A 27,581-nucleotide genomic window follows, 5' to 3' on the forward strand; every position below is an offset into this window, starting at 1 on the left:
CCTTTGGGCTAACAGTGACCACCTGCCAGGGGCTATCTGTCCACCTAAATCTGGATGTGCATATCCATCCCTCTCACCATGGGCCCTGGGGAGGGTCTATGTGCCCATGTGATCAATCCTGAGTGTGAGTGTCTCAGTGGGCCAGGCTGGGCCATGGGAGGGGTCTTCTCTGTGGGACCCAGCCTCTGGGCCAGGCTGGGGACCACCAGTGGGTACCTGTGTGCCCAGCAGCCTCTCTGTTGGGGCTGTACCCACTCTTAAGCGTCTATCTGTGCCCACCTGTGACTGAGCGTGGCTGCTGCCTTCCAGAGGGTCTGGGTGCAGAATGCCAGTGTAGATGTGGCTGACCTCCTTGCCACCAATGGTGTCCTACACATCCTCAGCCAGGTATGGCCAGAGCAGGGTATGTGCAGGGAGCCTTCAGGCAGGCCGAGAGACAGCGACACCCTGACCAGTCCTCATGCTCTGCACCAGGTCTTACTGCCTTCCCGAGGGGACGTGCAGTGTGGGTTGCTGCAGCAGCTGGCCTTGGTGCCTGCCTTCAGCCTCTTTCGGGAGCTGCTGCAGGTAAGTGAGGCTGCCAAGAGGGGAGTGTCTGCTCAGGGGGCACCATCCCCTGTGTCGGGAGGGGGCTGGCTGGCTCCCCATGTCAGGACTGAGGACCAATATGCCTGTTCCTGACCCCCGCCCCCATCCCTAGCGCCACAGGCTGGTGTCCCAGATTGAGGCCGCCACTGCCTACACCATCTTCGTGCCCACAAACCGCTCCCTGGAGGGCAATAGCAGCAGCCTGGTGAGGCCATAGGGATGGGGCACAAGGCGGGAGGCTGAAGGCACACAGCGGGAGCCTCCCATCCCACGGCAAAGGGATGCAGTGGGTGCGACTTGCCATCCAGGGCACTTGCTAGCGCTGGACCCATGCGCACTCCTTCCTTCCCAGGACGCAGACACAGTGCGACACCACGTGGTCCTAGGGGAGGCGCTCTCTGTGGAAGCCCTGAGGAGGGGGGGACACCGCAACTCCCTCCTGGGCCCTGCCCACTGGCTCGTCTTCTACAACCACAGCGGCCAGGTTTGGGGGACGTGGAGCAAGGAGACCCTATCCCAGGGACCCTGCTCTTGAGGACCCCTTCTCTTTGGAGTCTCCCCACCTGTGAGCCTCCAACTTCTGCCCCAGGGAGACCCCTCCCATCCCTGGAGATACCCTCAGCCCTGGGGTGCCTCCTGACCTCACAGCCCTGAAGGGGAGGGTGATGGGAGGATGGGTGGATTCAGTCTCCCGTCCCACCCCCCAGCCTGAGGTGAACCACGTGCCGCTGGAAGGCCCCGTGCTCGAGGCCCCTGGCTGCTCATTGTTTGGCCTGTCGGGGGTCATGACGGTGGGCTCCAGCCGCTGCCTGCACAGCCACGCTGAGGCCCTGCGGGTGAGAGGCTGGGGATACAAGAGGGCAGCTGGGGAGTTAGGAGCCAGGGGCTGCTGGCTGGTGGGGAGGGGCACTAGGGCAGCCTGCCCTGGAGGAAGGATGGTGGGTTGGGAGCCCCTGACCCTGGACCACCTGATGCCCTGCCCTCCTTCCTTCCAGGAGAAATGCGTAAACTGCACCCGGAAATTCCGCTGCACTCAGGGCTTCCAGCTGCAGGTGAGGCTGGACTTAGCACAGCTCTGACCCTGCTCTGCCTGCCCTTGCTGTCCCCAAGGTGCCAACCCCCTACCCCTAACCCCAGCCTTGCCTGGCCCAGGCATGGGGAACTGGGCAGCCGATTTCCCTGGTGGAGAGGGCCGGAGGCCTGGCCTAGCTCTGCTCAGAGAGTCACTCAGGTTTGCAGCCTGAGGCCTGGATCCTGCCTGCCTGCCCGCCCCTCCCTGCCCCTTCTGCTATCTTGCTTATCTGTCAGACACCTGTAGTTTGTCCATCTGTCTCCCCATTCACTACCCTGCCCCTGCCCAAGCCACTGGCTGACTCCTACTGCCTGTCCCCGTTTCCAGGACACACCCAAAAAGAGCTGTCTCTACCGATCTGGCTTCTCCTTTTCCCGGGGCTGCTCTTACACATGTGCCAAGAAGATCCAGGTTCGTCCTGAGCCCCCACCCCAACTCTGGCCAGAGAGGAGGAGGCGGGAATGGGTGGGGGCCCAGGAGAGGAGCCCGGATTGGATGTCAATGGCAGAGGCCAGGCTGGGACTAGGGTAAGGTCAGTGAAACAAGGGCCCAGAGGAAGGGGAGGGGAGAGAGGTCTGGAGTTGGAGGGCTAGTGTTTGTCCCTGTGTCTACCTGCCAGGGAGTGGGGACGGGGACAGGGAGAAAGGGACTCAGTCCCGAGTGGCTCCATCAGCCAAGCCCCAGGGGCAGCAACTGGGCCTGGCTCTGATCCTCACTGTGGGATCAGGGCTCAGTTCTTCTCTGCTTGAGCCTCAGTTTCCCCACCCCTGCTGGGGGAGGGTTGTAGAAGGCTTTCTCCATGCCCCCTTTGTCTCTGACTTTCTACCTGTCCCTGGGTCTGGGGTTCCAAGTTGCTTTGTTCTATGGCCCTGTGGCCCCAAGATGCCTCCTTTCCCTTCCTCTGACATCTGTCCTGGCCTGTGTCGGGCCTCTCCCTCCTTCCTGCTCCTACAGGTACCCGATTGCTGCCCTGGCTTCTTTGGCACACTGTGTGAGCCGTGCCCAGGGGGCCTCGGGGGCGTGTGCTCGGGCCACGGGCAGTGTCAGGACAGGCTCCTGGGCAGTGGGGAGTGCCGCTGCCACGAGGGCTTCCACGGAACAGCCTGTGAGATGTGTGAGCTGGGCCGCTATGGGCCCAACTGCACTGGAGGTGAGGTCTGGGGCAAGGGCGGGCGGAGGTGGGGGGCTCCTGGCAGAGGAGGGCTGGCTAGAGGCACTGAGTAACTCTTGTCTTCCCTTGTCCCACTTGCAGTGTGTGACTGTGCCCACGGGCTGTGCCAGGAGGGGCTGCGAGGAGATGGAAGCTGTGTCTGTAACGTGGGCTGGCAGGGCCTCCGCTGTGACCAGAGTGAGAGTGGGTCCCAAGGGCAGGGGGTGAGTGATTACTGGGGAGGCCGTTCCTGGGTCTGAATGACTAGAGCCATCCTCTTACCCTCCAGAAATCACTGGCCCTCAGTGCCCCAAGAAGTGTGACCCCAATGCCAAGTGAGTGGGCCCAGCCTGGGGCAGGTGGGCAGGGGCCTGGGGGTTGGGGCAGGGGCTGGGCAGGCACAGCTGAGCTGCTGCCATCCCTCCTAGCTGCGTGCAGGACTCTGCTGGAGCCCCCACCTGCGTCTGTGCGGCGGGATACTCGGGCAACGGCACCCACTGTTCAGGTCCAACCACATGGATGCCAGGGCCCCTCCCTGAAATTTTGGGGTGGCTGTCCCCACAGAGCCCCCCTCCACTCCGTCTAGATCTAGCCTCTATCACTGTCCCTCCTTGGGGCTTACCCCTCCTTCTGACCTTTTCCTGTCTCATGCCCTCCTCTCCTGTGCCATCCCATGCCGGCTCCTCACAACTCTCTGGGACCATCTACCCGTAGAGGTGGACCCCTGTGCCCATGGCCACGGGGGCTGCTCCCCCCATGCCAACTGCACCAAGGTGGCGCCTGGGCAGCGGACATGCACCTGCCAGGATGGCTACATGGGCGACGGGGAGCTGTGCCAGGGTGAGGCTGGGCTGCCAACCCGGGTGCATGTGGGGCTGGAGGTCTGGCTTCAGGGATCCGAGTGAGCTTAGGAAGGGCTGAGGGGCACAGGTGTGGGGGCTGGGGGAATGAGAGAGGAGGGGATGAGCACCTGAAGATACAGATGGACAGATGAAGAGAAGGGCTAAGGACCACCTCCATCCTGTGTCTCTTCCCCCAGAGGTTAACAGCTGTCTCATCCACCGCGGGGGCTGCCACATTCATGCCGAATGCATCCCCACAGGCCCCCAGCAGGTCAGCATGGCAGGGCTAGACGCTGGGGCTGTGCCATTCCCTCATAGGGTGGGGCCACCCTTCAGAGCAGGCTTGGGGAGGGGGTGACCCTTTTATCGAGGGTGCTGGCCAGCTCTTGGCTCCCAGAAGCCGCATTGATCAGGATTTGGGACAGGTCTCCTGCATCTGCCGAGAGGGTTACAGGGGAGATGGCATCCGGACCTGCGAACTCCTGGACCCCTGTTCTCAGGTCAGGCCCCCAGTCCTATGCCATTTTGCAGGGAGAGGAGACTGAGGCAGGAACCAGCCCTCCTCACCCCAGCAGGGTCCTAAGGGCCTCCGAAGGGTGGGCTACATTCTCCTCAAGCTCAAGTCTGGCTGATCAGTAGGAAATAGGGCTTTGGGGGTTGAGCTGCACCCTTCATGGCCTCTTCCACAGAGCTGGGCGGAATAGAGTGGTCTTGGAAGCCACTGATACCTCCCTCTCCTGTCCCTGCCTCAGAGCAATGGAGGCTGCAGCCCTTATGCTGTGTGCAAAAGCACAGGGGATGGCCAGAGGACATGTACCTGTGACACAGCCCATACCGTGGGTGATGGCTTCACCTGCCGTGCCCGAGTTGGCCTGGTAATGACACCCAAGTCTGAGCCCTGATCTGGTCTTGGCTGTGCTCCATGGACCTGACCCCATGGTCTTGGCTAAGACCCTGGATTTAATCCTGATCCTGGCCCTGACTACGACCCTGAGACTGACCCCTGACTCTACCTGGGCCTGACCCCAGGTGTGACCCATGAAACTAATCCTGGCCCCAGCTCAGACCCCCCAGCTTTCCTTTCCCCATTTCTGCCTTGGCCAGACCTTGGGCTGCAAGTGCTGGGACAGGCATCAGTCCCTGTGGGGGCCACTCAAAATCTGAGCTGATCCTCGACCCCCCCCCCCCCAGGAGCTCCTTCGGGATAGGCATGCCTCATTCTTCAGCCTCCATCTCCTGGTGAGTGTCCATCCTGGGCCTCTGCGACCTGCAAGTCCCACCCCTCTCTGGGCCTCCATGTCCCCATCTAGTCAGAGGGTTGGCTGGTCTAGTCTCTCAGAGTCCAAATCTTGCCCAGAAGATATGTGGAAGTCCCAAGTTGGTCCCAGGTTGCTCCCCTTCCACTGAAGCTGTCGCTTCCTCCCCCAGGAATACAAGGAGCTCAGGGGCGACGGGCCTTTCACAGTCTTTGTGCCTCACGCAGATCTAATGACCAACCTGTCACAGGTACGCAGCCCCCAGAGTGAGGCTGAGGAGGAATGGGCACTCCAGTGGTGGGCACCGTGTGGGCAGAGGCAGCAATCAGGGCCCCCACTTCCCTCACGATTCCACTCCAGGATGAGCTGGCCCGGATCCGCGCACATCGCCAGCTCGCGTTTCGCTACCACGTGGTTGGCTGCCGGCAGCTGCGGAGCCAGGAGCTGCTGGACCAGGAGTATGCCACGGCGCTCTCCGGGCACACGCTGCGCTTCAGCGAGAGGGAGGTGAGCCAAGGCCCTGCCCGCCGACTCGGCCTCACTCAAGCCCGTCCCCGCGTGCCTGTGCCTGCCCCCACGGGTTACACCGCTGAAGCACGAGGGAGATGAGCCCCGCCCACTACAATGAGCCTGCCCCAGGCCTAGGACTCCAGCTGCCCGCTTGCTTCTCTGAGAGGACGTGAGCTCCGCCCCCTCCCCTGGCTGTGCCCTGGGTCCTGACCACCTGCCCCAGTCCCGAACCGGAGACTCTCCCAAGCCAGGCTCCGCCCCCAGCTCAGAGCACCCCACCAATCAGCTTCATCCAGTCCCGGGCCCTGCCCTACGCCCCGTCCCCAGGGCAGCATCTATATCAATGACTTCGCGCGCGTGGTGAGCAGTGACCACGAGGCGGTGAACGGCGTCCTGCACTTCATCGACCGTGTCCTGCTGCCGCCCGATGCTCTACATTGGGAGCCTGACGCTACCCTGGTCCCACGGGTATGACCTGGTCACGGGCCTGGGCACCGGAAGGCAGTGGGCTGGGGGCCTGGGATCCTCCCTTCCTGCCTGACCTCGCTGTTCATTAGCGCCTTTCCCCAGAGAAACGTCACTGCTGCCGCTCAGAGCTTCGGTTACAAGATCGTCAGTGACCTCTTGTCGGTACTGCTCCCGTGTGTGGGCCTGTCAGTGTGTGCATATGCATATGTGTGTGCAAGTGTGTATCCTTACCTGTTCATGCACACCTATGTGCAAACCCGTTCTATGTGAACACATCTGTGTGAACTCACATGTGCACAGGCCATGTCTGTGTGCATGAGCCTCCCAGTGTGAGTACATGGGTGTGCTTATGTGTGCGTGCATACCTGACAACAGTGTGCATGGTTGAGGCGTGTGCAAACTTATCCCTGTAAGTGTGCCCACGTATATGTGCCTGGTATGGCCCCAGATGAGTGTGGCAATGGGAATATGGCTGGGTCTCTGGAGCCCCTCCCCGGCCTCCGTGGTCCAGCAACCCAACCTCCCCCCCTCCCCCGCCTCTGACCACTAGTTTCTGACTGGGCTGTGACTGCCACACCTTTGCTCTATCCTACCAGGTGGCTGGACTCCTGCCCCTGCTCCGAGATGCTGCTCATAGGCCCCTCACAATGCTGTGGCCCACAGACTCTGCCCTGAGAGCCTTGCCTCCCGATCGTCAGGCCTGGCTGTACCATGAGGACCACCGTGACAAGCTGGCAGCCATTCTGCGGGGCCATGTGATCCGCAATGTTGAGGTAGGTGCACCCCCAGACCTCGGTCCTCACTGTCCATAGCTCAGCCTGCCTTTCCAGCTCCAACCATGGCTCCATCTGCTCAGGTCTTGGCATCTGACCTGCCCAACCTGGGCCCACTCCGAACCATGCATGGGACCCCCATCTCCTTCTCCTGCAGCCGTGCCCGGCCGGTGAGTCTGGGAAGAGGGAAGCAGGAGGCAGGGGCCCTACCAGTAGGAGGCTGCAGTATACCTGTGACCCCCATGGACCCGACATCCTCCCCCTGCAGGGTGAGCTCATGGTAGGTGAGGATGATGCCCGCATTGTGCAGCGGCACTTGCCCTTTGAGGGTGGCCTGGCCTATGGCATCGACCAGCTGCTGGAGCCACCTGGCCTTGGCGCTCGCTGTGACCGCTTTGAGACCCGGCCGCTGCAACTGGTGAGGGAGGCCATAGGCTGGAGGTGGATGGGCAGGAGCCCGAGCCCAGCTGTGGTGTCCATCCACTTGACTTTGCTGTGTTGGTCTCCTTCCCTTTCAGAAGACGTGTAGCATCTGTGGGCTGGAGCCACCCTGTCCTGAGGGCTCACAGGAGCAGGTAGGGGCTGGGGGCTGAGTGGGGGTTGGGCAGGGCCCAGGGACCAACAAACTTAGGCTGTCTGCGACCCTTATCCTCTTGGTACAGGGCAGCCCTGAGGCCTGCTGGCGCTACTTCTCAAAGTTCTGGATGTCCCCTTCACTGCACTCTCTGGCACTACGCAGCATCTGGGCCCAGCCTAGCCTCTGGGTCCAGCCCCAAGGCCGGGGCAGGGGCTGCCGTCGAAACTGTGTCACCACCACCTGGAAGCCCAGCTGTTGCCCTGGTCACTATGGCAGTGAGTGCCAAGGTGAGCATCCTGCTGACTGGCTCCTCTGGCCCCTAAGATAGCAGAGGGTATGGCTCTGGCTATTGTCCCTGAGAAAGAGTGCTAGGGAGCTCTAGGGCTGGGGAGGTCTGGGCAGTGAGTAGATTTTACTAGAGGGAACGCTGGAAGGGGTGGCGTGGGTGTGTAGATGGTACAGAACCTGGTGGGGAGTGCTGGGGGGAGCCTGGAGAGTTCCTAGCGGTGAGGGGACATGGGTGGGGAACAGATAGTGGGGCTAGGTTGTGGGGTGCGTGTGTGGGGGTCTTGGTGAGAGCCCCTGCTCCACCTCACTTCTCCCACCTCCTCCCCTAGCTTGCCCGGGCGGCCCCAGCAGCCCCTGTAGTAACCATGGCGTGTGCCTGGATGGCATGAGTGGCAGTGGGCAGTGTAGGTGCCGCTCAGGTTTTGCTGGGACAGCCTGTGAACTCTGCGCTCCAGGTGCCTTTGGACCCAGCTGCCAAGGTGGGCTGTCCCTGCCCCACACCACCCTACCCCAATCCCTGATTCCCTTGGCCCTGTGTGCCAACTCTATCCTCCTGTCTGTCCCTCTGCCTAGCCTGCCACTGTGCCTCACATGGCCACTGTGATGAGGGCCTTGGGGGCTCTGGCTCCTGCTTCTGTGACGAAGGCTGGACTGGGCCCCGCTGTGAGGTGCAGCTGGGTGAGTAGGCCTTGTGCTTGTGTCCAACCTCCCTGCACGCTTGTGTGCACTTGCATATGCCAGTGCATGCCCCAGCTTCACTCAGGTGAAGGCAGTGAGGGTGAGTGGGACAGGTGGAGGCCAGGAGGGCAGCTACTAACTTGGTTATATGGGGGTGGGTCCCGGGGGACAGAGCTGCAGCCTGTGTGTGCCCCGCCTTGCGCACCCCAGGCCATGTGCCGTGAGGGCAACAGCTGTGAGTGCAGCCTGGGCTACGAAGGGGATGGCCGCATGTGCACAGGTAAGAGGTGGGTGGTGATGTGGAGGCAGGAGGCCCCCACTCCCCTGCAGCCACTGGGTGCAACCACTTCCTCCCTGCCTTCAGTGGCAGACCTGTGCCAGGATGGGCATGGTGGCTGCAGCGAGCGTGCCAACTGCAGCCAGGTAGGCACAGTGGTCACCTGTACTTGCCTGCCCGACTATGAGGGTGATGGCTGGAGCTGCCGGGCCCGCAACCCCTGCGCAGATGGCCACCGTGGGGGCTGCAGTGAGCATGCCGACTGTCTGAGCACTGGCCCGGTGAGCAGGTGGGGAAGCCCAACAGCCAGGGTGGGGAGGCCCCACAGACTGGCTCCCTGGTCTCTGAAAGTCTCCACTGCTCTCCCCACCCCCAGAACACACGGCGCTGTGAGTGCCACGCAGGCTACGTGGGTGATGGCCTGCAGTGTTTGGAGGAGCTGGAGCCACCTGTGGACCGCTGCCTGGGCCAGCCACCACCCTGCCACATGGATGCCATGTGCACTGACCTGCATTTCCAGGGTATGCACCCCTGCCTGCTTCTCATGCCCCTGCTTTATCTCCCTCGGTGCCGGCCAGCTGACCACATATCCCCCTCCCTTCTGCAGAGAAACGGGCTGGTGTCTTCCACCTCCAGGCCACCAGTGGCCCTTATGGCCTGAACTTCTCAGAGGCTGAGGCGGCATGTGGGGCCCAGGGAGCCGTCCTTGCTTCACTCCCTCAGCTCTCTGCTGCTCAGCAGGTGTGTGGCGCCCGGGAGTTGGAGCCCAGCTTGGGGGTGTCCCTTGAGTTGGACATTGGGTTTCAGCATCCCTTCCTGCACTTACAGTTGGGCTTCCACCTGTGCCTCGTGGGCTGGCTGGCCAATGGCTCTGCTGCCCACCCTGTCGTTTTCCCTGCGGCACACTGCGGTAATGGTCAGGTGGGCATCGTCAGCCTGGGTGCCCGCAAGAACCTCTCAGAGCACTGGGACGCCTACTGCTTCCGTGTGCAAGGTGTGTCTACCTGACCAAGCCCCACGCCCTGGCTTTGCTACTTCCCACCGGTCTGCCGAGCCACTGACCAGCCTTTCCTGCAGATGTGGCCTGCCGATGCCGAGATGGCTTCGTGGGTGATGGGATTAGCACGTGCAATGGGAAGCTCCTCGACGTCCTGGCTGCCACCGCCAACTTTTCCACCTTCTATGGGGTGTGTGACGGCCTAGCCTCAGGGTGGGGGGCACAGTCCAGCTAGGATCCCGGGGAGAGAGTCTGCTCACAGCCCTGTCTCCCCACCCTCCCAGATGCTACTGGGCTATGCCAATGCTACCCAACGGGGTCTCGACTTCCTGGACTTCCTCGACGATGAGCTCACCTACAAGACACTCTTCGTCCCTGTCAATGAAGGCTTTTTGGACAACATGGTAACTAGCAAGGGCATGGGCAGAGCTGACTCTAGTCTGCTCTCTCTGGCTGGCTCAGGCCAACAGGTCTTGCTCTGCTCACAGACGCTGAGTGGCCCAGACCTGGAGCTGCATGCCTCCAACACCACCTTCCTAAGCGCCAACGCCAGCCAGGGGAAGTTACTCCCTGCCCACTCAGGCCTCAGCCTCGCTGTCAGGGATATGGGCCCTGACAACAGTTCCTGGGCCCCTGTGGTGAGTCTGGCCCCTGCCCTTGCCCTGCCCTGCCAGCTCTGGCCCTCACTCACCACCGGCTGACTCTGGTCTCCCTGCAGGCCCCAGGAGCAGTTGTGGTCAGCCATGTCATCGTGTGGGACATCATGGCCTTCAATGGCATCATCCATGCTCTGGCCAGCCCCCTCCTGACTCCCCCACAGCCCGTGAGTCAGGGCCCCTCCTGTTCCCCCCCTGCTGTGAGCTGGGGGTGGGAGGGAGGGACATCTCTGGCCAGCTCCTTGACGCTCTCCTTGTTTCCAGCGGGCGGTGCTGGCACCTGAGGCCCCGCCTGTGGCAGCAGGTGTGGGGGCTGTGGTAGCTGCTGGAACACTGCTGGGCCTGGTGGCTGGAGCCCTCTACCTCCGTGCCCGAGGCAAGCCTGCAGGCTTTGGCTTCTCCACCTTCCAGGTAGGGCTGGGTTGGGGGCTGCCATCAGTGGAGTGGGGTCTTCTGATCTCGCTTGAGGCCCCTCACACCACCCTGCTCCCAGGCAGAAGATGATGCTGATGACGACTTCTCCCCATGGCAAGAAGGGACCAGCCCAACCCTGGTCTCTGTCCCCAACCCCATCTTTGGCAGCCACGATGCCTTTTGTGAGCCCTTTGACGTGAGTGCGGGGGTGTGGGGGGTGTGGAATGTGCCAGGCCCTGACTGCGCCCGCCACAAGTAGCCCTCCTCCCTGCAGGATGCGCTCTTGGAGGAGGACTTCCCCGACACCCAGAGGATCCTCACGGTCAAGTGACGAGGCTGGTGCTGAAGCAGAGGCGTGTGCAGGAAGGAGACCACTTTTATTGCTTGTCTGGACAGACGCCCAGAGTAGATGACGGGGCAGGAGGGGCTGGGTGCCTGTCCCCGACAATAAAGGTGCCCTCAGCGGATGTGGGCCATGTCGCCGAGGAAGGGTGTCTTCATGCAGCCAGTGCACAGCTGGTCCATCCAGAGAGGTGCCTCGTGTTGCAGAGGTGTGCGGCGCGGGTAGAAGGTGAAGTCCACGCGGTAGTTGAGCAGGCAGCTGAGGGAGGCCATGTAGAGGTCGGAGAAGCGCACGAGGCGCCTGGAGAAGTAGGTGGGGTTGTGGAAGGTGCGGAAGATGCTCCCAAACTGTGCGTTGAACAGCGCCTTGGTTATGCACCTGGGGAGGGAGACGCAGGTGCTCAAGAGGTGGGTCAGGAGGGGCTTGGGCCAGGACTGCTGCCCAGGCCCCTGCTCACCTCAGCTCCTGCCGCTCCTTCATCCAGGCAGCCAGCACCTGCCTCGACTCCGCATCCTGATAGGTCTGCGGGACACATGTGCGCTGGGTGTGTGCATCTGGGAGGCTGCAGCCCTGGCCCTTCCCCCCAGCCTCCTGGCCACCCCACCCTGCACCTGCATGCGCTCCAGCAGCCCCGTGAGTGCCTGCTGCCACGTCAGTGAGTGCATGTACTGCTCCGTGTTGATGATGCGGATCTCGCGCTCCAGCTCGGGGATGATGGCGCCTGTGCGCCAACCGTGCCGCAGCATGAGATCCTGGTGGATGGGGTAGAGGGGCTCAGCGCCAGCTGGGAAGGCTCCCTGCCCTCTCCCGCAGCCCAGCCCTGTCCCCTCACCGCCAGGTCACTGTAGAGGTGGTCTCCAAAGTAGAGCACGCGGGGGCCACGCCACTCCGTCAAGCGCAGGAAGTCAAACAGGTTTCCCTGGGGACAGAAGGGGGACACTGCTAGGCCAGCTGTGTCTTGTCCTCTGCCAGTCCTCCCTCCCAAATCTCCAGAGGCAGCCCCAACCCAGCCGGATGCAGGCTGCCCTTTCCCGTGGCCTTGCTGTCCCTTCCCTGGGCTCTAGCTCTTGCTACTTCCCCTCCCACTTGGGATGGGGGTTCTGCCTGCCGCAGGAAGGGCTCCTGTAGGCCTGGCACGGTGCCTGTGCCTCAAGGGCCTCTCCTCCCTGTGGCCTCACACCCACCCCAGGCTAGGGCTTGAGTCCCCGTGTGTGAGAAAGCAACTGCAAAGAAGGCCATATGGCTCTGAAACAAAGAGGCCCTCAAGTCCTTGCTGGCCTCCCCAGTTTCAGTCCACAGGGACCCGGCGGGCCAATGGCAGACCTCACTGGAGCCATCTGCTTCTCCCGCTCCAGAGCCAGACCAAGACAGAGACACTCAGGCAAGCCCAAACACAACTGGGGAAGCTCACAGAGGAGCGGGAACACAACAGCCACCAGGGCAGCAGCCCACACTCAGATGCAAGAGGAATCTGCACCCAGCAAAGAGCAGTCTGTGCATCTAAGAGCCTCAGAGGTGGAAGCAGGTGGTTGTGGGACTTCATTGTTGAAATAAGTTCAAGTGGAGAGGCTGAGGAGCAGGTGGGCCCACTGAGGACATGCCCCTGGAGGGCAGAGAAAGACAGGACTCAGAGTGAGAGGCTACTGAGAACCAGGGCAGGAGCCAACACACTCAGCGTGAGGAGGCTTCAGAACATCAGGCATAAAAAACAGCCTGAAAGCTGCCAGGGAAGAAAAAGTCATGTTTCCCACAAAGGTTGGTGACCCTCTTTAGCCCTGGCCAGATGCCAAGGCAAGGGAGCATGTGGCCCTCGGGGCTGTGGAGAGCTTGGGTGCCACAGGGTGGGAGGCTGAGCAGCGGCAGGGGTAAGAGGTTGGAGGTACTCGCCACCCCCTCGCTGTTCTCCCAGCCAACTCCTGGCTTCCCCCCTCCCCCGCCCAAGGCCTGTGGAACCCCCACACCTAAGAAGCCCAGCTCAGCCAGGATTTCCGCATTCCAGCCAGGGCTAAACCTTAATCACCTCTTGCTCACAGCCATCCAATCCCCCGGCCCAGCAACAGGCCCCTTCTTGCCGTCCTAAACAGATGGGAAGGGGGGATTCTCCCCAGAGAGCCCAATGAGTTGCTCCCACTGGCCCAGTTCAGGGGCCCACACCAGACCCATTCTAGCTGTGGCAGAGTGCACGGTCCCAACTAAGAAGTGCCATTCGCTGGGCACTTAGTAATCGCTGGCCATTCGAAGGGCTTTACACCACAACTCAAGTAGAGAGTATTAGACCTCTTTCAGACAAGGAAAGTAAGGCACAGAGAGGTCAGGTAACTAGGCCAGGCTTCCTCTGCTACTGAGTAGCAAAGCTGGAATTCAAACCCAGGCAGCTTGACACCACCCAGACCTGCCCCCTGACAGCCGTTCCCTGGTGGCCCCTGGCTCCAACCCCACGGCACGGGGCTGGCCAGGGCCCAGGAGTTGTGCCACTTCCTCGGAGGCTGCCCCTGCACAGCCTGGGGTCTTGGTTGGGCCCTGTGCCCCCACCACGTGCTATCTCTCCAGATGGCCCTCACCTGCCGATAGATCTTGCCCTTTTCCAGGCGGGTGATACGGTCCCACTGCAGTGAGCCCTTCTCGTCCAGTTTTCTGAAAGGCCTGCGGCAGGGATGAAGGGCTTGATTGCCAATCTGTGGTAGGGGCCATGGGCTGGGCACCCCTCCCCTTCCTCCAGAGAGGGCCACACACCAGAAAGGCACTGTCCTCACCCCCAAGCACGTAGAGCAGTGAGCACAGGCCAAGCTGGCCTGCCTCAGTCCCCTCGTTGGGGTGGGGCCTCCATTTCCCCTCCCTGGCCCTGCCTGCCCCTGCCGGGCCCATACTTGCGCCGGTCAGTGAAAAAGCTGGGCTTGTCCGCCTGGACGATGACCACATCGAAGAGTTGGCGCCAATCGGGACCCACCATGTGCCGCATGCCCTTGTCCCTGTGTAGAGGTGGTACAGGTAGCAGTCTGAAGGTGGCTCTGTGCCTGCCACCCCACAGGGGCCCCGGCCCTGCCCCTCCTTCCACAGCAGGGCTGGACTCACACAAAGCTGAAAGGACTGTTGGTGATGAGGAACAGATGTTTCCCATGGGCCACCAGGCGGCTCAGGACAGCGAATGTTTCGTCCCCTCTCAGGATGTACTTCTCTAATGGGGGAAGATGGGTCTGTGAGGGCCAACCCTGCCACCCTGGTCAGGCACGCCATGGTAGGACCATCGTCCACCCTTACCCATGTCCTGCTCAATCCACTGGTACATGAGGCCCTTCACATGCACATCTCGAATGGCGTCCTGGGGCAGGGGTGGACAGTGAGGGCGCAGCAAGCCCAGGAAGGCCTTTCCTGCCCCACCCAAGGGGCAGGCCCAGCATCCTCACCGTCACGTCCTTGTAGAGGTGTGCTTGGTCAAACTCCAGGCCGTGGCCTAGGAAGTGATCTACCACACAGGACAGCAGTGCCATCTCCGGCAGTGAGAAGATGTCCATGAACTGCTTGATGGAGGGGCCCTAGGGAGGGTCCGCAGTCTCAGACACCTCTCTGGCCCCACCACCCCCAGTGCTGGAGACTGAGGGCTCCAAGTCTGCCTTGGCACACTGGGGAGGGCGCAGCCTGTGGGTCAGGGTACGGGTACTGCCTCCCAGCCCGCATCCACAGCGACACCACTGAGCTGAGCTGCTGCGGGCAGCAGCGGATAGAGGGAGTACCTTGCCATAGAAGCCGCTCATCTGGTACAGTGGAATGTGCTGGGTGCCCCCATATAGGTCGATCACCTCCTCATCTGGCACAGGCTGGAGGCCCCTGAGTGGGCGGGCGCACAGACACCATCAGTCCAGAGTGGTCCTGAGCCTGGGCAGTAGCGTGGGCTGGGGTGGGGTCAGGGCAGAGTCAGCACTGACCTGTAGGCTGTCCCGAGCTGCACATAGTGGAAGGCGTCAATCTTCATCAGAAGGCTCTGGAGGCACCAGGGGCCAGGACGGGCATTGAGGTAGTTTTGCCGCTGGCTGAGCCAACCTCTTCCACCCCACAACATAGCCCCAGCTGGATGGTACCCAGGGGATCATGTGCACACCAACAAGAGGCTACAGCTTGGAGGCCAAGGAGATGGACAGGTGAGGAAATCCCTCTAGAGGAGAGGGGGCTAAGGAAGTGGCCCCTGTGAATGTCCAGCCACTCACCTTCTGAATGTCGTAGTGGAGGCCACGGATGGCAAAGCTGGGGTTGTAGTTGTACTTCCGAATCCCCTCCGGGTACTGTTGGGGGAAATAGGGCCAGGCCTAAGCCAGTAGCACCACCACACCTGCTGGCCGGACTGCCACCTTGGGGGTCAATCCAGCTACTTGCCAGGCCAGGGGAGCCCATGACTCAGCCCTGGGCTTAGGCCAACCTGGACCTGTCAGCCTCTGGGGCCTGGTGGTGGCATGGGCCTCCTGCCTGGCTAGACTCGCCTTGTAGTGCTCAATTAGGATGTCACGGGCAGCATTAAAGATCTCGGGGTGCAGCACATCTGCGTACTGGGCCAGAGTGTAGTCGTAGTCGAAGCCGTAGACCTCGACATCGCGCAGGCTGATCTCATTGTTGGCGTAGATGGCTGCCGGGTTCAGGAGACTGCAGACCTCGGGGGGCAGGAGGTCTAAAGGAAGGAGATGCAAGGAGGTGGTACAGCAGGGATGATGACCACCACAGCAGCTAATGGGTCCTGTGTACTTTGTGGGTGCCCAGCTCTGTAAGCCTCATAAAACACCTTATGATGGCAACTCTTAGCCCAATGCTATAGATGGTCAAACTGAGGCTTGGAGAGAAGTCATCTGCCCAGGGTCACATGGTTGGGGCGAGGCAGAGCTGGTGGTGGGCTAACCCCATGGCTGGAGCTCCTGCCCTTGGGTCCCCCAGGTATACCTGCCTGTGTTATACCACCACCTGCAGCCCACCAGGGGCACCGAGCCTGTGCCCCTCCAGGCTCTCACCACAAAGCCCCATCAGACACACGGCTATGCTGGAACCCTGGCAGCACCCTGCAGGCACTCAACTCCTCACTGTCTAGCCCCAGAACAGCTGCCCTTGGGACAGTCTACAATGCAAATACTCCCCCTTGCTCAAAAACTGCTCAGAAACACCACTGTCTAGTCCCTGTAGGAGAGCAACTCCTCTGTTCCTCTCTCAGCTACCTGGCGGCCCACTGGCCATCTCCTGACCTCCTTGGGGGTGTGAGGACAGCATGTGGGGACTGAGGACTCTAACCCAGAGGGTGCTGGCTCTGTCCTGGCCCAGACTAAGGGGCTGAGGCTGTAGAGCTGTGTTTCCACCTCACCTGCTGCTCAGACTGGGGCTCAGAAACATTAGTGGGGTAGGGAGCCCCTCTGCTGCTCAGGCTGCCAGCTCTGAGCACCTGCCACAGCCCAGAGAGCAAGGCCCCTCTAATTGAATTTCAGCTGCCCGCCAGCCCACCTAATAACATTTGCTGGCTCTAGCCAGGGAACATTGCTAATTACGACAGGCGGGACGTGTGATGTCGGGTTCTGAGCCATTATACAGGCTGCTCCCTTCTAGGGATGCAGTCGTGGCCACTCCAAGTCCATGGCTGCTTCCAAGGGGCTGCAGTTGGCTCTGAGCAGAATAGGCTCTGGGGTCCCAGGTCATCTGCCTTGGTTTCCCCATCTGTACAGTGGTGGAGGCTGATCGGGAAAGGAGATGTGCTAGAAAGGGCACTGATATCAGCCAGATGAGCTCACACCCTCTCATGGCTGTGACTTCAGGAATGTCACCTCAGCTCTTAAGCCTCAGTTTCCTTGTCTCTAAAGGGGTAATAAAAATTGTGCTGACCTACATATTTACTAAGATGGGCACATGGAAGGTGCTGCTCTGTGCAACATTCCCACCCTGTACTGGCTCATACACAGGATTAAATGGGTGATGTCCCTCCCAAGCCCATGATCTCCCTAACCCCAATTCCCCATGTCACTCCAGGAACAGGGGCTGCAGGGAGAGGGGAGCAGGCAGGACTAGGTGCACAGGGCACTGCCTCGCAGGGACCCCAGGTCCAAGTCTCCATGATCCCTGTCTCAGCCACAGCTAGTCCCAATCACAGAGCAGAAGCCCCTGGCGTCACAGTGTGCCTGGCAGCTGCTGTACTCAAGAGGCAGACGCCTTGCTGATGTGCTCCCATGCCCACAGTATTTGCCTTGGAGGCCCCTTGGGAACACAGGGCTCTGCCCCCACCCCTTTCCTTTGGAGCCAAGTGCAGGGTGTGGGTGGGGGAACAGGTGCAGCTGGTTTCCAGGCCAGCATAGAGCAGCTGCTCTGCAGATTCGTGGGTGCAGACAGGACACTCTTCACTTGGATGCACGTGAGACATGGCTGATTGCAGCCCTCTAGGGAGGTGCTTCTGAGATGCCCCTCACCTGGTGTCACTAGGACCCTGAGCCTCACCCTTCCTATGGTCCTGAGTTCCTGGGTACCAGCTGTGACTGCGGCTCTTGGTGCAGTGTCCAGAAGCCCCCCTTGCCAGCACAGTGTTCTGGCTAAGACCAGGCCTTCACCTGTGCCTTTGAGGATGTTCCCAGGGACAATCCTCCCAGGAACAAAGCAGGATGAGGAAGCAGTCCACAGGGTTTGGCCTCCTGACCTGATTTTTGGACCAAGAAAACCATAGCTCAGGGGGCCGCAGGGTCCCACTCCCTTCCACAGGGTGGTGGTGGTATGTAGGGCCAGGTGAGGATGTGCCCTCCGACCTGGCACTGGCCTGATACCCTTATGCTCTCCTTACTCCTCAGCCCCAAACTCCCACACCTGCCCATGGCCCCAGGTCCAGGGGCCAACTGGCAGCCATGACACTCACTTGTGGGTGCCCTGGAGGCTTGTCTTGTTTAATCTTCCCTCCAATCCTGTGAGGTGTCACACTTATTCCTCCATTGTCCAGAGGAAGAAACTGGGGTTCAGAGAGGTGAACTCACTTGCTCCAAACCACCCAGCATTAGGCAATGGAGTTCAGATCTGCATTCAGGTCACCCCACCTGCCTTAATCATTGTGTCCCTCAGCCTAGCCCTCCAAAGTCACCACACTGAGGCCAGGTGGGGCCGGGGGGTCCTGCTGCACTGCTCTCAGGGACCAGGGGCTGGCCTGGAGCCTGGCTCCCTGACAAAGTTTTGCCATAGGCATTAACCTAAAGCCTACGTCACTTCCCAGAATCTCACCCAGATGGATAGGGTCAGGGCTCAGGACTGTGAAGTTGGCTTGTTCTGGTGCTCACACCATCGCATGTGGTGGAAATGACCTGGCCCCTTGGGAAGAGGAGCTGAGGGGGTCTGGGAAAATCCACAGACGCAGGCAGGCCCTGGAGGACAATGCTCAGTAGACAACCCCTGCACCCCTCCCTTCTCCTCCCCGGAAACCTCCAAGGTGGGCTGCTCCAGGCCCAGAGTGGACTTCTTAAATAGCACCCAGGCCTGCCCCTCCACGGAGGCAAATTCAACCCAGGACCTCGAGGGCTTATAGAGGCCCAAGGGCTTCAAACAACCATTCAACAACCCTTTCTCAGGGGACTTCACTATTCTGCCTTCAGCTTGTCAAGAAGTGAGACTCAGTGACCCTCCACTCCCCAGGTCTCCACACAGCTGCAGTGGAAATCCCTGTCAGGTCCATTGGGATCTTCCAGACAGGGCTACTTTGTCTTATCAGACAATGAAAGCCACATCACCCCTGGGGGTTCCTCTGGAAGCTCCCCTGTCCTTTCTTGGCCTGGCTCCTTTCCAGTCATCACCACAATCTGTGACAAGGTCCCAGGACTGTTTTGTGCCCGAGGACACTGAGATTCGAGAGGATGAGGCTTGCTGAGGGCCACCCGGCTGGTGATAGGGCCATGACCCAAACCACATCTGTCTGCTGCAGAGGCAGGACCCCACTTGACACACCCAGACAAGTAGGCAGCTGTCCGGCATTCTCAGCTCTCGGGCTTCCCCAGTGAACCTGGGCTGGCCTTGCTGAGATAGGGCCTCAGGCCTCATCATCCCATTTCGCAGAGGGAGGGAGAAGAACCAGAGGTTAACTGCCCGTGCAGCCCTGGTCAAGGCTGTAGCAGCCCTTCTGGATTCCAGGGGACTGGGGGGACTTGCTCCGGTTTCTCCAACACTCTCGCCTGGCGGGCTGCGAGTGCGCTGGACCTCCAGGGCGAAATCAAGAGGTGTGTCTGAAAAGTCCAGCCAGCGTCCGCCTAGGTCGGGCCGCCCCCAGGAGCCCGTCCAGACCAGCGCTACTTGCTGGCTTTGTCCACAGCACTCCCGCCCCAACTACCAGCCGGCGCAGAACAAGGGGTTGGGGGCGTTTCCGCTGTGGCCTCCCGGCGGGCGGGACCCCAAAGGAAGACGGCGGAGGGTGGGGGGGGGAAGCACTCTGGCGGCCGCTACGGGAGCCTCGAGCTCCCGTAGACCGAGCCGGGAACAAACCTCCCGCCCGAGCCTCTCCCGAAAAGCCGCCCGGCCCTCGGGCTCCCGGGCCACGGCGAGCCCCACCGGGCGCTTCCCGAGAGGAGCGGCGCCCGCGACGGCTCGGGGGCGGTGTCCTGGCGCTCGGTCCGTCCGTCCGTCCGCCCTGCGGGAGACACCCCAGCGCACGTCCCGCTCCGGCTCACCCACCGTGCACCAGTCTCCGCATGTCCTGGTAGCGGGCCCACAGGTGTGCGCTGAGTTCGGCGCCGCCGACGGGCGCGGAACGGGGAGTGCCGGGGCAGTGGGCGCCGGGACCCGGGGGGCCGCAGCCAGGGCAGGAGGGCGAGGTCGAGGCGGCTCGCGGCCCGCCCTGTTCTCCGCACAGCAGCCAGCGCCGAGCGGCCGCCCGCAGCCCCGCGCCCGCCATGCCCTCCGCGCGCCGCCCGCGCTACCCTCGGCCCCTCCGGCCAGCCCGCGGCCCTCTGACTGCGCGCCCGCCACGGTGGCCGCGTGCTGCTCACGGCGGCCGGCCAATGGGCGCGGCGCGCGGAGCACAGCAGGCCAATAGGCGCGCCGCTCGGCCCGGGGGGCGGGAGGTCTCGGCCAGGCGGGCGGGCGGGGCGGGCTCCCTGGCCGCCTCCCCCCAGTCTCCGGCGCGGCGGCGAAGGACCCTGCGCCCCCCTTCGGTAGTCACGGCGGCGATGGTGGCTCCGTCTCCTGTGGGAAGTCGGAGGGCCCAAGAGCCGCCGACTCCTCAGCTGCACGGCAGAGGCGCGGAGAGGAGGTGGCCCGAGCGCAGCGGTCCACCCCAGCCCCCGGGTCCTCCGCCCCTCCCCCACGCCTCTGGGTCCTCCTGGCCCCAGATCCTCCGCTCCTCTCCTCCAGGGCCCGGGTCCTCCTTTCGCGGGACCCTGTCCCCCACCTCCAGCCCATAACTGCCCGCTGACCAGAGCCTGGGCCGCTTCAGTTTATCTGTTTAGCGAATAAAAGAGCCCTCCCCGCGCTCTCCCTGGTGCCAGTCCCAGACTGGGTGAGACCACAGGACCTGCAGGGCAGCCAACGTCCACTGAGCAGCTGCTTCTCCCGGTACCGTACCTCCAGGTGACCCCTTGTAACTCAGAGCAGTGGGCCAGGGGTCACTGTGCCGGCTTGGTTCTGACCGCATTAAATCGCCGCATGACCCGCCCTGGCTCCTGGCTTCCAGGGGCAGGCCCCTCTTGAGATGCCATGGTCTCTTTTAGCTTTGTCGCTAGACTTTCCAAGGAAGTTCGTCTTTTCGTCTTGGAACCGCTGTCCCCCCCACATTTCTTCTACTCAGATCTGTTTTCGGAGCTTGCACACGCACCAAGCTGTGCACTGGGCCTGGAGGAGGCTGACCCGCACCCGTGGGCCCTGTGGGTGGGCAGCTGGCCAGGTGGGAACACATTGTTGCCTGGGGTAGCTTCGCGGAGTTTAAGGGTGCACGTGTGTTTGAAGCTCCACTGAACTTCGGCTGAAGACCTACAGTGTGCCAGACACTGAGCCAGGCACTGGTGAGGATCGAGGCCAAAGGGTGGGCCCATGGGTGGTGGCGCCCCTGAGGGCTCCAGTGAGCTAGACGGGCGCTGGGGATCTAGCCTCATAGAACCTCCTCCAGGCAAGTGGACACCCTGTGTCATCCGGCCCTCAGACCTACCAAGAGAAAAGAGCCAGCACCAAGCTGGTGTGTGCGTGTGTGCGTGCGTGCGTGAGTGCGTGCGTGTGTATGTGTGTGTGCAGTGAACACAGAGCAGAAGGAGGCTTCCTGGTTGGCCCTTCAGGGCCAATTACAGGGGACAGCTCAGGCCATTCACTGCCTGCCTTATGACTCTTTTTGGGGTCCTGCACGTGTTCTTTCTCTCTCTTTCCTCTAGTCTGCTTTTGTATATTGTGGATCCCTATCGCCAAATCCCCTCATTGGTTCTAAGCTTTCATTTGATTTTCTTAGATTCTCTAACAGTAGTTTCCATTCTCAAGCTGTTCCTCCAGTTGTTATTTTAGCCCTAGGTAATGGGATGACAGTCCCTTACAAATATCTTCAGCAAGCACAGTGAGGCAGCATGAGAGGATATAATGATGAGTGGAGGCTCTGGAGTTAGAGCTCTGCTTCTACCTGGCTCAATCTCTTAACTTCTCAGCTAAGGGAGTACATATGAAAAGCCAAGGCTCAGCAAATCATTATCATTATCATAATACTGTAGAGAAAGTTCCACATTTTACCCTCTGGGAATGGAGACAGGCTAAGGTAGTACCTGTGGAGCAGGGATGTGGTTTAACAAAAGCCCACGCTCTATTTATTTATTTATTAATTAAGACGGAGTCTCGCTCCGTTGCCCTGGGTGGAGTGCCATGCGTCAGCCTAGCTCACAGCAACCTCAAACTCCTGGGCTCAAGCGATTCTCCTGCCTCAGCCTCCTGAGTAGCTGGGACTACAGGCCTTGCCAACACACCTGGCTAATTTTTTCTATTTTTAGTAGAGATGGGGGGGGGGTGTCTCACTCTTGCTCAGGCTGGCCTCGAACTTATGACCTCAAGTGATCCTCTCGCCTCCGCCTCCCAAGAGTGCTAGGATTACAGGCGTGAGCCGGCACTCCGGCCATCCCAAGCTCTTTGACCATCATGCTCTTCTGCGATTATTGTGAACAGAGCACCTACAAATACCCGTAGAACAGTAAGTGCCTCACACATCATAGCTTTTATTAATTTTAGGGTTGTTTGTCGCAAGGCGCTTACTTAGACTTTTGTTGTGATAATGATAAAATTCAGCTTTCAACAATGCATGTCAAATTCTGTTATTTTATAAGTCTAATCACGTGCCCGAAATAAACGCAAGGCGTTGCGTAATTGCATTTTAGAGTGTGGTGCAGTACAGGATTAGTCCATCAAAGAGGGTCTCACTTCCACCAGGGTATTAAGAAAAAAGATGGCCGGGGCAGATGAGGGCGCGCGACTGGCAACTCCGAGCTCGGGCCAGCACCGGGGAGGCCGGGGCCAGGGCGGGGCCGACGCCACGTGGATGGCCCCGCCCCCTTGGGCCGCCGCGACTCCAGAGCCGAAGCGCATGCGCCAGCTCCTTCTGGCTCGGCTCAGCCTCACGGAGCACGCGCGCCCCACAGTACTCTGATTGGCGGATCTGCACGCCCCGCTGCACCCCGATTGGCGGACCTGGCTTTCTCTCACCAGGCTGCAGTCGCTCGGCGCTTGGGCCTCTGTGCGCTGCGAGGACTGGCGCGGAGGCCTCGGCTGCGTTCGGCGCTCCGTGGCGCCTGGTTCCGCCATACCTCTCTCCACGACCTCAATCGAGCATGTTCTCCAGGGCTCAGGTGAGGCGGATTCTGCAACGGGTGCCCGGAAAGCAGCAACTCGGCATCTACAGGTTCCTGCCCTTCTTTTTTGTCCTGGGAGGATTGATGGAGTGGATCATGATTAAAGTGCGCGTGGGCCAGGAGACCTTCTGTAAGTGAGGGTGCAGCAGCCTCGTTTCCTTTCAGGAATGCACGAGGCGGCAAGGATTCCTTTTTCCTGGGGGATATTCTTATATTGCAGACCTCGCTCATTCCATTCAGAGAGCTGAGCTGCTTTTATCCTCAGAAGGGCAAGTGCGATTCCTTTCGCTTGGCAGTCGCTTCCTCTCTCCCCTAAGCCGGGAGTTGGCGACCAGCATTGCGACCTTCCTGCACTTTGAGGAGAGGGCACGTACCTCCAGTCCTCCCAAGCCTGCCCTTCACCCCTGCCAGTGACATTGTTTGGGCCTAAGAAACAGACTTGCTCACAGCCAGTGTAGGAGGAGGTGGAGCCTGAGGATTCATGGAAACTGCTGCGCACTGGCTAGTCCTCTCTGGACTCCAGTCTAAACGCTGGAGGGAGTTGATCTGCCTAGCTTGGCTAATTACCACTGTCTTTACAGGACGGTCCCTGGCGCCAGGTCTTTGGCTCAGCACTGTGAAAAGAATGCCTGGCATTGCTTTGCTGAGCACGAACTAGGCAGGCTAGTTCCTCTTTCATAAAGACTTGCCCCAACCTCTAGGCCCTTTCTTTTTTGCCCCTCTCCTGAAACACTGTATCACTTGTGAATTGCCAACCCTCACTTTAAAAAAAAAATTGTTACATTAGTTATTTCTAAAGATACTTGGTACTTGTGTTCATCTGTTCATCGATATTTAATGAGCACCCCTGAGAAGATATATAATGAATAAGGCACAGAGTGCCTCACTCCAGAAGAGCTCTCAGATGATACAGTTACCATTAAGCATGATCAGGGCTGTGAGGGGGAAGTGGGAGGAGCATAGGTGTCTTGGGTGGGCACCTCAACTGGACTAGAAGGTGCAGGGAAGGCTTCCAGAAGCAGTTACCAAGTAAAGTAGGACCTGAATATTGATTAGGTGTCAGCCAGATGAGGGGAAGGTTTGTGGAATAGAAAGCATCTTCAGGGCAGTGGTAAAAGTAGACATGGGGCCTTCTGTGAGAGCATGCTGTGTTTTTGAGGGATTGAAGCAGATGAACAGTGAGGGGGGAAGTGGCTAAAAGGGTGCCTGGGCAGGGCTGCAAAGGTACAGATTGAGGGGTTTTAAGCAGTGGATTAACACTGTGGAGAATGGCTCCTTGTCTCTTTGTGGAGAGCAGATTGGCAGAACACTTAGGCTGTGTGGCTGTCCAGATTTGAGATAGTGGCCTGGTCTAGGTTGGGGGCAGAAGGGATGCCAAGGGGTGGGTGGCATTAGAGACACCCCAGAGGTAGTACCGACAAGGCTTGGAGTAGACTCAGGAGATGAGGAGTGGAGGCTTCTGGTAGAACAGTTGAAGCAGGAGTGGTACTTTCCTGAAGGTGCAGAACACAGGCAGAGTGATCCTGGGCTCTATTTGGGATGTGCTGAGGTGGAGGTGGTTATACAGATATGAAGCCCAGGAAGCATATCTGGGCCAGAAATCTGGATATGTGGATCATCACAAGCAACTTGTGATGAAAGTCACAGAGTCAAACCCCAATATTTTAAGGATGATTGAGAATGGTCAGAGGCAAGGAGGGAAACCAGGAAGGTTTGCTATCACAGAAGACAGGAGGTTAAAGAAGTTTGACTCTGTGAAGGGGAGGTAACCCCTCCCCCTGGAGAGACTGGAGGATGTGCAAATGATGATCAGGAAGGAACGGGTGGAGGGAAGCTGGAGACACTTGACCCTTGAGAGGGTGGGAGAGGATGAGATCAGAGCTGGATGGTAGAATTAGCCCTTGGAAGTTAGCTGAAAGAATTTTTTACTGATGACTTTTCTCTGTGAAGACTTCAAGGCCATTTGAGAGTGGGTGAAGAAGGGTCTTCTGAGGAAACAGAATGGTCAGGCATCTCAGTGGACCCAATTAGAGGCATCAGTTGGCCCTGCAGTGCATAGCAAGTAGGGTGAGGCCTGGAGAAGGGAGGAAGTGGATTAATCTGTGGTTGGGGTTTTGAGGATGTGTCAAGAAGTTAAGATATTAATAAGAGTGTGAAGGAATTTCAGCTGGTTGGCAGGAAGAAAGAAGGGGGTGGGGGTGAGGTTGCTGGGGAAGACAGGGGCCAAGGGCCTGGGGGAGAAGTTGGTGAGATCCAAGGATAGGAGGGCTAGAAGGGTTAGTGGAGGTTGTGGTCTGAGCAGACTTCCTTCATAGGAGCACTGCAAGTGACTGGAGAAGCCTTCACCCCCATGGTAGCAGTGGTGTCTGGGGGGAAGGCACAGGTCAGGGGCAAGGAGCCTAAACTAGAGGCCTTCGCTTTCAGTCACTGAAGAGGCATGATGGATAGCAGGTGCCAGTGCAGAGAAGGTGGTGAAAGTCAAATGGCATATGCCACAAAGGAAGAGGATTCTTTGAGGGTAGAGAATCAGTCTGGAAAAGCAACAGCTGAGAACAAGGAAATTGACCTCCCCTCCCCACCTGAAGGTTTTTGGGTGTAGGAGACGGAGCAGCAGAGAGCTGGGGCAAGAAGTGCCTTTGAGGGGCCAGGTTTTAGTTAAGCAGGATGATTTAAGAACAGAACACAGAATAGAAACTGTGGGGGAGAAGCAAGTGAGGGAAGTCATGAAACATTGCTAAGAGGCATGCTAGGACATGATCCAATGTTTGCTATTTAAGTCTAGAACTCCATTAACACAGTCCTCATTTAACTCAAGTTCTGTTTTAAATTAAGCTTACTTTGGTATTATTGGTATTACAATGAGATTCAGAAATAGGTGACAGATCTAGACTATTGGTTGAATTATTCAGAGCTGAGTATTTTAAATTCCTGTTTTTTAAAAATCTAAGCAAACTTTTTGTTTGATACAGATGATGTCTACCGTAGAAAAGCCTCAGAAAGACAATATCAGAGAAGGCTGGAAGATGAATGAGAGACTGAGCTTCAGCAGTCAATAAAGTGAATATGAATTTTCACTATTGGTTTCAACACCTGTGAAAGCGTACTTTTGAGATCTCTTATTCTTATACAGCTTGTCCTTTAGCAGCTTTATAGTATTCTAAGAACTGTCTTTATAAGGAATTTTTATAGTTTTGCCATCTCTGCTTGAATACTTCCCAACTAATTGCTGGGCAGCACTTGTGGGAAAATTATTTCCTCCTGAAACACTTACCCAGTGACAGTCCATGAAATATTTCTTAAACAATTCAAGGATCAGTCGGGATGCTTTTCAGTGCAGTCTGAATTGTTTGTGAAGCCCTTTGTTTTCAGGCAACTAATGATAACCTTATTTACTTTTTTTTTTTTGAGACAGAGTCTCACTGTGTTGCCCGGGCTAGAGTGCTGTGGCGTCATCCTAGCTCACAGCAACCTCAAACTCCTGGGCTCAAGCGATCCTTCTGCCTCAGCCTCCCAAGTAGCTGGGACTACAGGCATGCGCCACCATGCCTGGCTAATTTTTTCTATGTATTTTTAGTTGTCCAATTAATTTCTTTCTAATTTTAGTAGAGACGGGGTCTCGCTCTTGCTCAGGCTGGTCTCGAACTCCTGAGCTCAAAAAATCCGCCCGCCTCGGCCTCCCAGAGTGCTAGGATTACAGGCATGAGCCACCGCGCCCGGCTGACCTTACTTACTTTTTTGCAGAATTCAAATTAAATCATGGACACATTCTCCATTGCAAGATCATTTAAACCAGGATAATTATGCAGATTACATCTCCGCCAGCTACCAGATTATAATCTTTTTTTCTAGGAGAGTAGGAATTCCTGACTGACTACACATTACTCATGCTAGTATTGTGAACAGAAATAAGCCCCTCCCTTGCCTGGCTCCACTAACATACAAGGGCTAGACCTCCATGAGGACTGTGGGTAACAGGCTTCATACCTCTCTGTGATGAAGATGCTGTTCTTTTATCCAGCCACTAATGATAAAGACAGTTGCTCCTTCCATAAGAAAGTGAAACTACACAGTGTAAAGCAGACTTAAGCTAAATCAGAGGCTTAGTCTATTGAGAGATTTGGTAGTTTGACTCAGTGTAAGTTTGGGTCTGCCTGGTAAAAAAAGCAAAGATGTCTTCCCATGCTTGGATAATCATATCTAACATTGTTTCAAACAAAATATCTACATGCTGTAGAAGATTAAGTTTCAAAATAGTTTCTGGCCAGGTGTAGTGGCTCATGCCTGTAATCCTAGCATGGTGGGAGGATTACTTGAGCTCAGGAGTTCAAGACCATCCTGAACAAGAGCAACTCCCCATCTCTACTAAAAATAGAAAAATGAGCTGGGTGTCATGGTGCACACCTGTAGCCCCAGCTACATGGGAGGCTGAGGCAGAAGGATTGCTTGAGCCCAGGAGTCTGAGGTTGCAGTGAGCTAAGATGATGCCACTGCACGCTACCTGGGGTAATAGTGAGACTTTGTCTTAAAAAAAAAAAGTTTCTAACTATTGCACAGAATAAAGCTCCTCATGCTTAAGGCCATAAGATATCTTCAAGTTAATGATCTCTGCCACAAACATGTCTTCTCCTAAATTTTTCTAGAGATTTTTTTTCTATTTTAATTTAAGTTAGTCCACTTATGTTAGAACCAATTCAGTAAAGAATCACTAACTGCGCAGTGGCTCACGCCTGTAATCCTAGCACTCTGGGAGGCCGAGGCGGGAGGATTGTTTGAGGTCAGGAGTTCGAAACCTGCCTGAGCAAGAGCGAGACCCCGTTTCTACTAAAAATAGAAAGAAATTAATTGGACAACTAAAAATATATAGGAAAAAATTAGCCGGGCATGGTGGCGCATGCCTGTA

The 27,581-nt window shown here is 58.5% G+C and overlaps 3 protein-coding genes across 5 annotated transcripts in view; 2 read left to right on the top strand and 1 right to left on the bottom strand.

Annotated features, from left to right (window-relative positions):
• Positions 1-11,035, top strand: part of STAB1 (stabilin 1) — a 27,028-nt gene extending 15,993 nt beyond the window's left edge. The window contains exons 31-69 of one of the 3 annotated variants that reach the window (XM_012665683.1): positions 310-387; positions 475-567; positions 701-793; positions 941-1,072; positions 1,296-1,424; positions 1,584-1,640; positions 1,988-2,071; positions 2,615-2,810; positions 2,913-3,008; positions 3,100-3,145; positions 3,239-3,315; positions 3,525-3,650; positions 3,850-3,923; positions 4,078-4,152; positions 4,405-4,527; positions 4,844-4,891; positions 5,081-5,158; positions 5,269-5,415; positions 5,746-5,886; positions 5,989-6,048; positions 6,483-6,659; positions 6,743-6,829; positions 6,928-7,077; positions 7,178-7,234; positions 7,322-7,523; positions 7,854-8,003; positions 8,098-8,202; positions 8,375-8,482; positions 8,567-8,760; positions 8,856-9,000; positions 9,087-9,220; positions 9,308-9,473; positions 9,557-9,666; positions 9,761-9,880; positions 9,965-10,114; positions 10,195-10,299; positions 10,397-10,543; positions 10,626-10,742; positions 10,821-11,035. In XM_012665683.1, coding sequence (XP_012521137.1) covers positions 310-387; positions 475-567; positions 701-793; positions 941-1,072; positions 1,296-1,424; positions 1,584-1,640; positions 1,988-2,071; positions 2,615-2,810; positions 2,913-3,008; positions 3,100-3,145; positions 3,239-3,315; positions 3,525-3,650; positions 3,850-3,923; positions 4,078-4,152; positions 4,405-4,527; positions 4,844-4,891; positions 5,081-5,158; positions 5,269-5,415; positions 5,746-5,886; positions 5,989-6,048; positions 6,483-6,659; positions 6,743-6,829; positions 6,928-7,077; positions 7,178-7,234; positions 7,322-7,523; positions 7,854-8,003; positions 8,098-8,202; positions 8,375-8,482; positions 8,567-8,760; positions 8,856-9,000; positions 9,087-9,220; positions 9,308-9,473; positions 9,557-9,666; positions 9,761-9,880; positions 9,965-10,114; positions 10,195-10,299; positions 10,397-10,543; positions 10,626-10,742; positions 10,821-10,877 — 4,434 coding nt within the window. In that variant the 3' untranslated portion in view covers positions 10,878-11,035. Of the gene's footprint in view, positions 1-309; positions 388-474; positions 568-700; positions 794-940; positions 1,073-1,295; positions 1,425-1,583; positions 1,641-1,987; positions 2,072-2,614; positions 2,811-2,912; positions 3,015-3,099; positions 3,146-3,238; positions 3,316-3,524; positions 3,651-3,849; positions 3,924-4,077; positions 4,153-4,404; positions 4,528-4,843; positions 4,892-5,080; positions 5,159-5,268; positions 5,416-5,745; positions 5,887-5,988; positions 6,049-6,482; positions 6,660-6,742; positions 6,830-6,927; positions 7,078-7,177; positions 7,235-7,321; positions 7,524-7,853; positions 8,004-8,097; positions 8,203-8,374; positions 8,483-8,566; positions 8,761-8,855; positions 9,001-9,086; positions 9,221-9,307; positions 9,474-9,556; positions 9,667-9,760; positions 9,881-9,964; positions 10,115-10,194; positions 10,300-10,396; positions 10,544-10,625; positions 10,743-10,820 lie in introns of those variants that run through there. The other 2 variants (XM_012665677.1, XM_012665692.1) reach the window with 2 other exon arrangements.
• Positions 1-25,800, top strand: part of SMIM4 (small integral membrane protein 4) — a 26,857-nt gene extending 1,057 nt beyond the window's left edge. Inside the window, exons 2-3 of the mRNA XM_012665712.1 lie at positions 22,546-22,811; positions 25,651-25,800. Coding sequence (XP_012521166.1) covers positions 22,661-22,811; positions 25,651-25,712 — 213 coding nt within the window. The 5' untranslated portion in view covers positions 22,546-22,660 and the 3' untranslated portion in view covers positions 25,713-25,800. The remainder of the gene's footprint in view (positions 1-22,545; positions 22,812-25,650) is intronic.
• On the bottom strand, positions 10,907-19,797 carry NT5DC2 (5'-nucleotidase domain containing 2). The gene is made up of 14 exons (XM_012665702.1): positions 19,545-19,797; positions 15,362-15,546; positions 15,092-15,166; positions 14,813-14,868; positions 14,621-14,714; positions 14,294-14,422; positions 14,148-14,208; positions 13,962-14,064; positions 13,757-13,858; positions 13,451-13,532; positions 11,722-11,808; positions 11,501-11,641; positions 11,347-11,411; positions 10,907-11,267 (listed from the first exon to the last, which is right to left on the bottom strand). The coding sequence occupies exons 1-14, from the start codon at positions 19,762-19,764 to the stop codon at positions 11,006-11,008; spliced, it is 1,662 nt and encodes a 553-aa protein (XP_012521156.1). The 5' UTR covers positions 19,765-19,797; the 3' UTR covers positions 10,907-11,005.
• Positions 25,801-27,581: the final 1,781 nt, after the last annotated feature.

Source organism: Propithecus coquereli, unplaced genomic scaffold, assembly GCF_000956105.1.
Source record: "Propithecus coquereli isolate 6110/MARCELLA unplaced genomic scaffold, Pcoq_1.0 Scaffold1, whole genome shotgun sequence".
Classification (NCBI taxonomy): Eukaryota; Metazoa; Chordata; class Mammalia; order Primates; family Indriidae; genus Propithecus; species Propithecus coquereli.

Excerpts from the sequence above, each read along its gene's own strand:
- NT5DC2 (XM_012665702.1), bottom strand. The coding sequence starts at position 19,764 with ATGGCGGGCGCGGGGCTGCGGGCGGCCGCTCGGCGCTGGCTGCTGTGC. Across the intron at positions 15,167-15,361 it reads TCCTAATTGAGCACTACAAG|TACCCGGAGGGGATTCGGAA; the intron begins GCGAGTCTAGCC and ends TTCCCCCAACAG. Across the intron at positions 14,715-14,812 it reads CAGCTCGGGACAGCCTACAG|GGGCCTCCAGCCTGTGCCAG; the intron begins GTCAGTGCTGAC and ends CCGCCCACTCAG.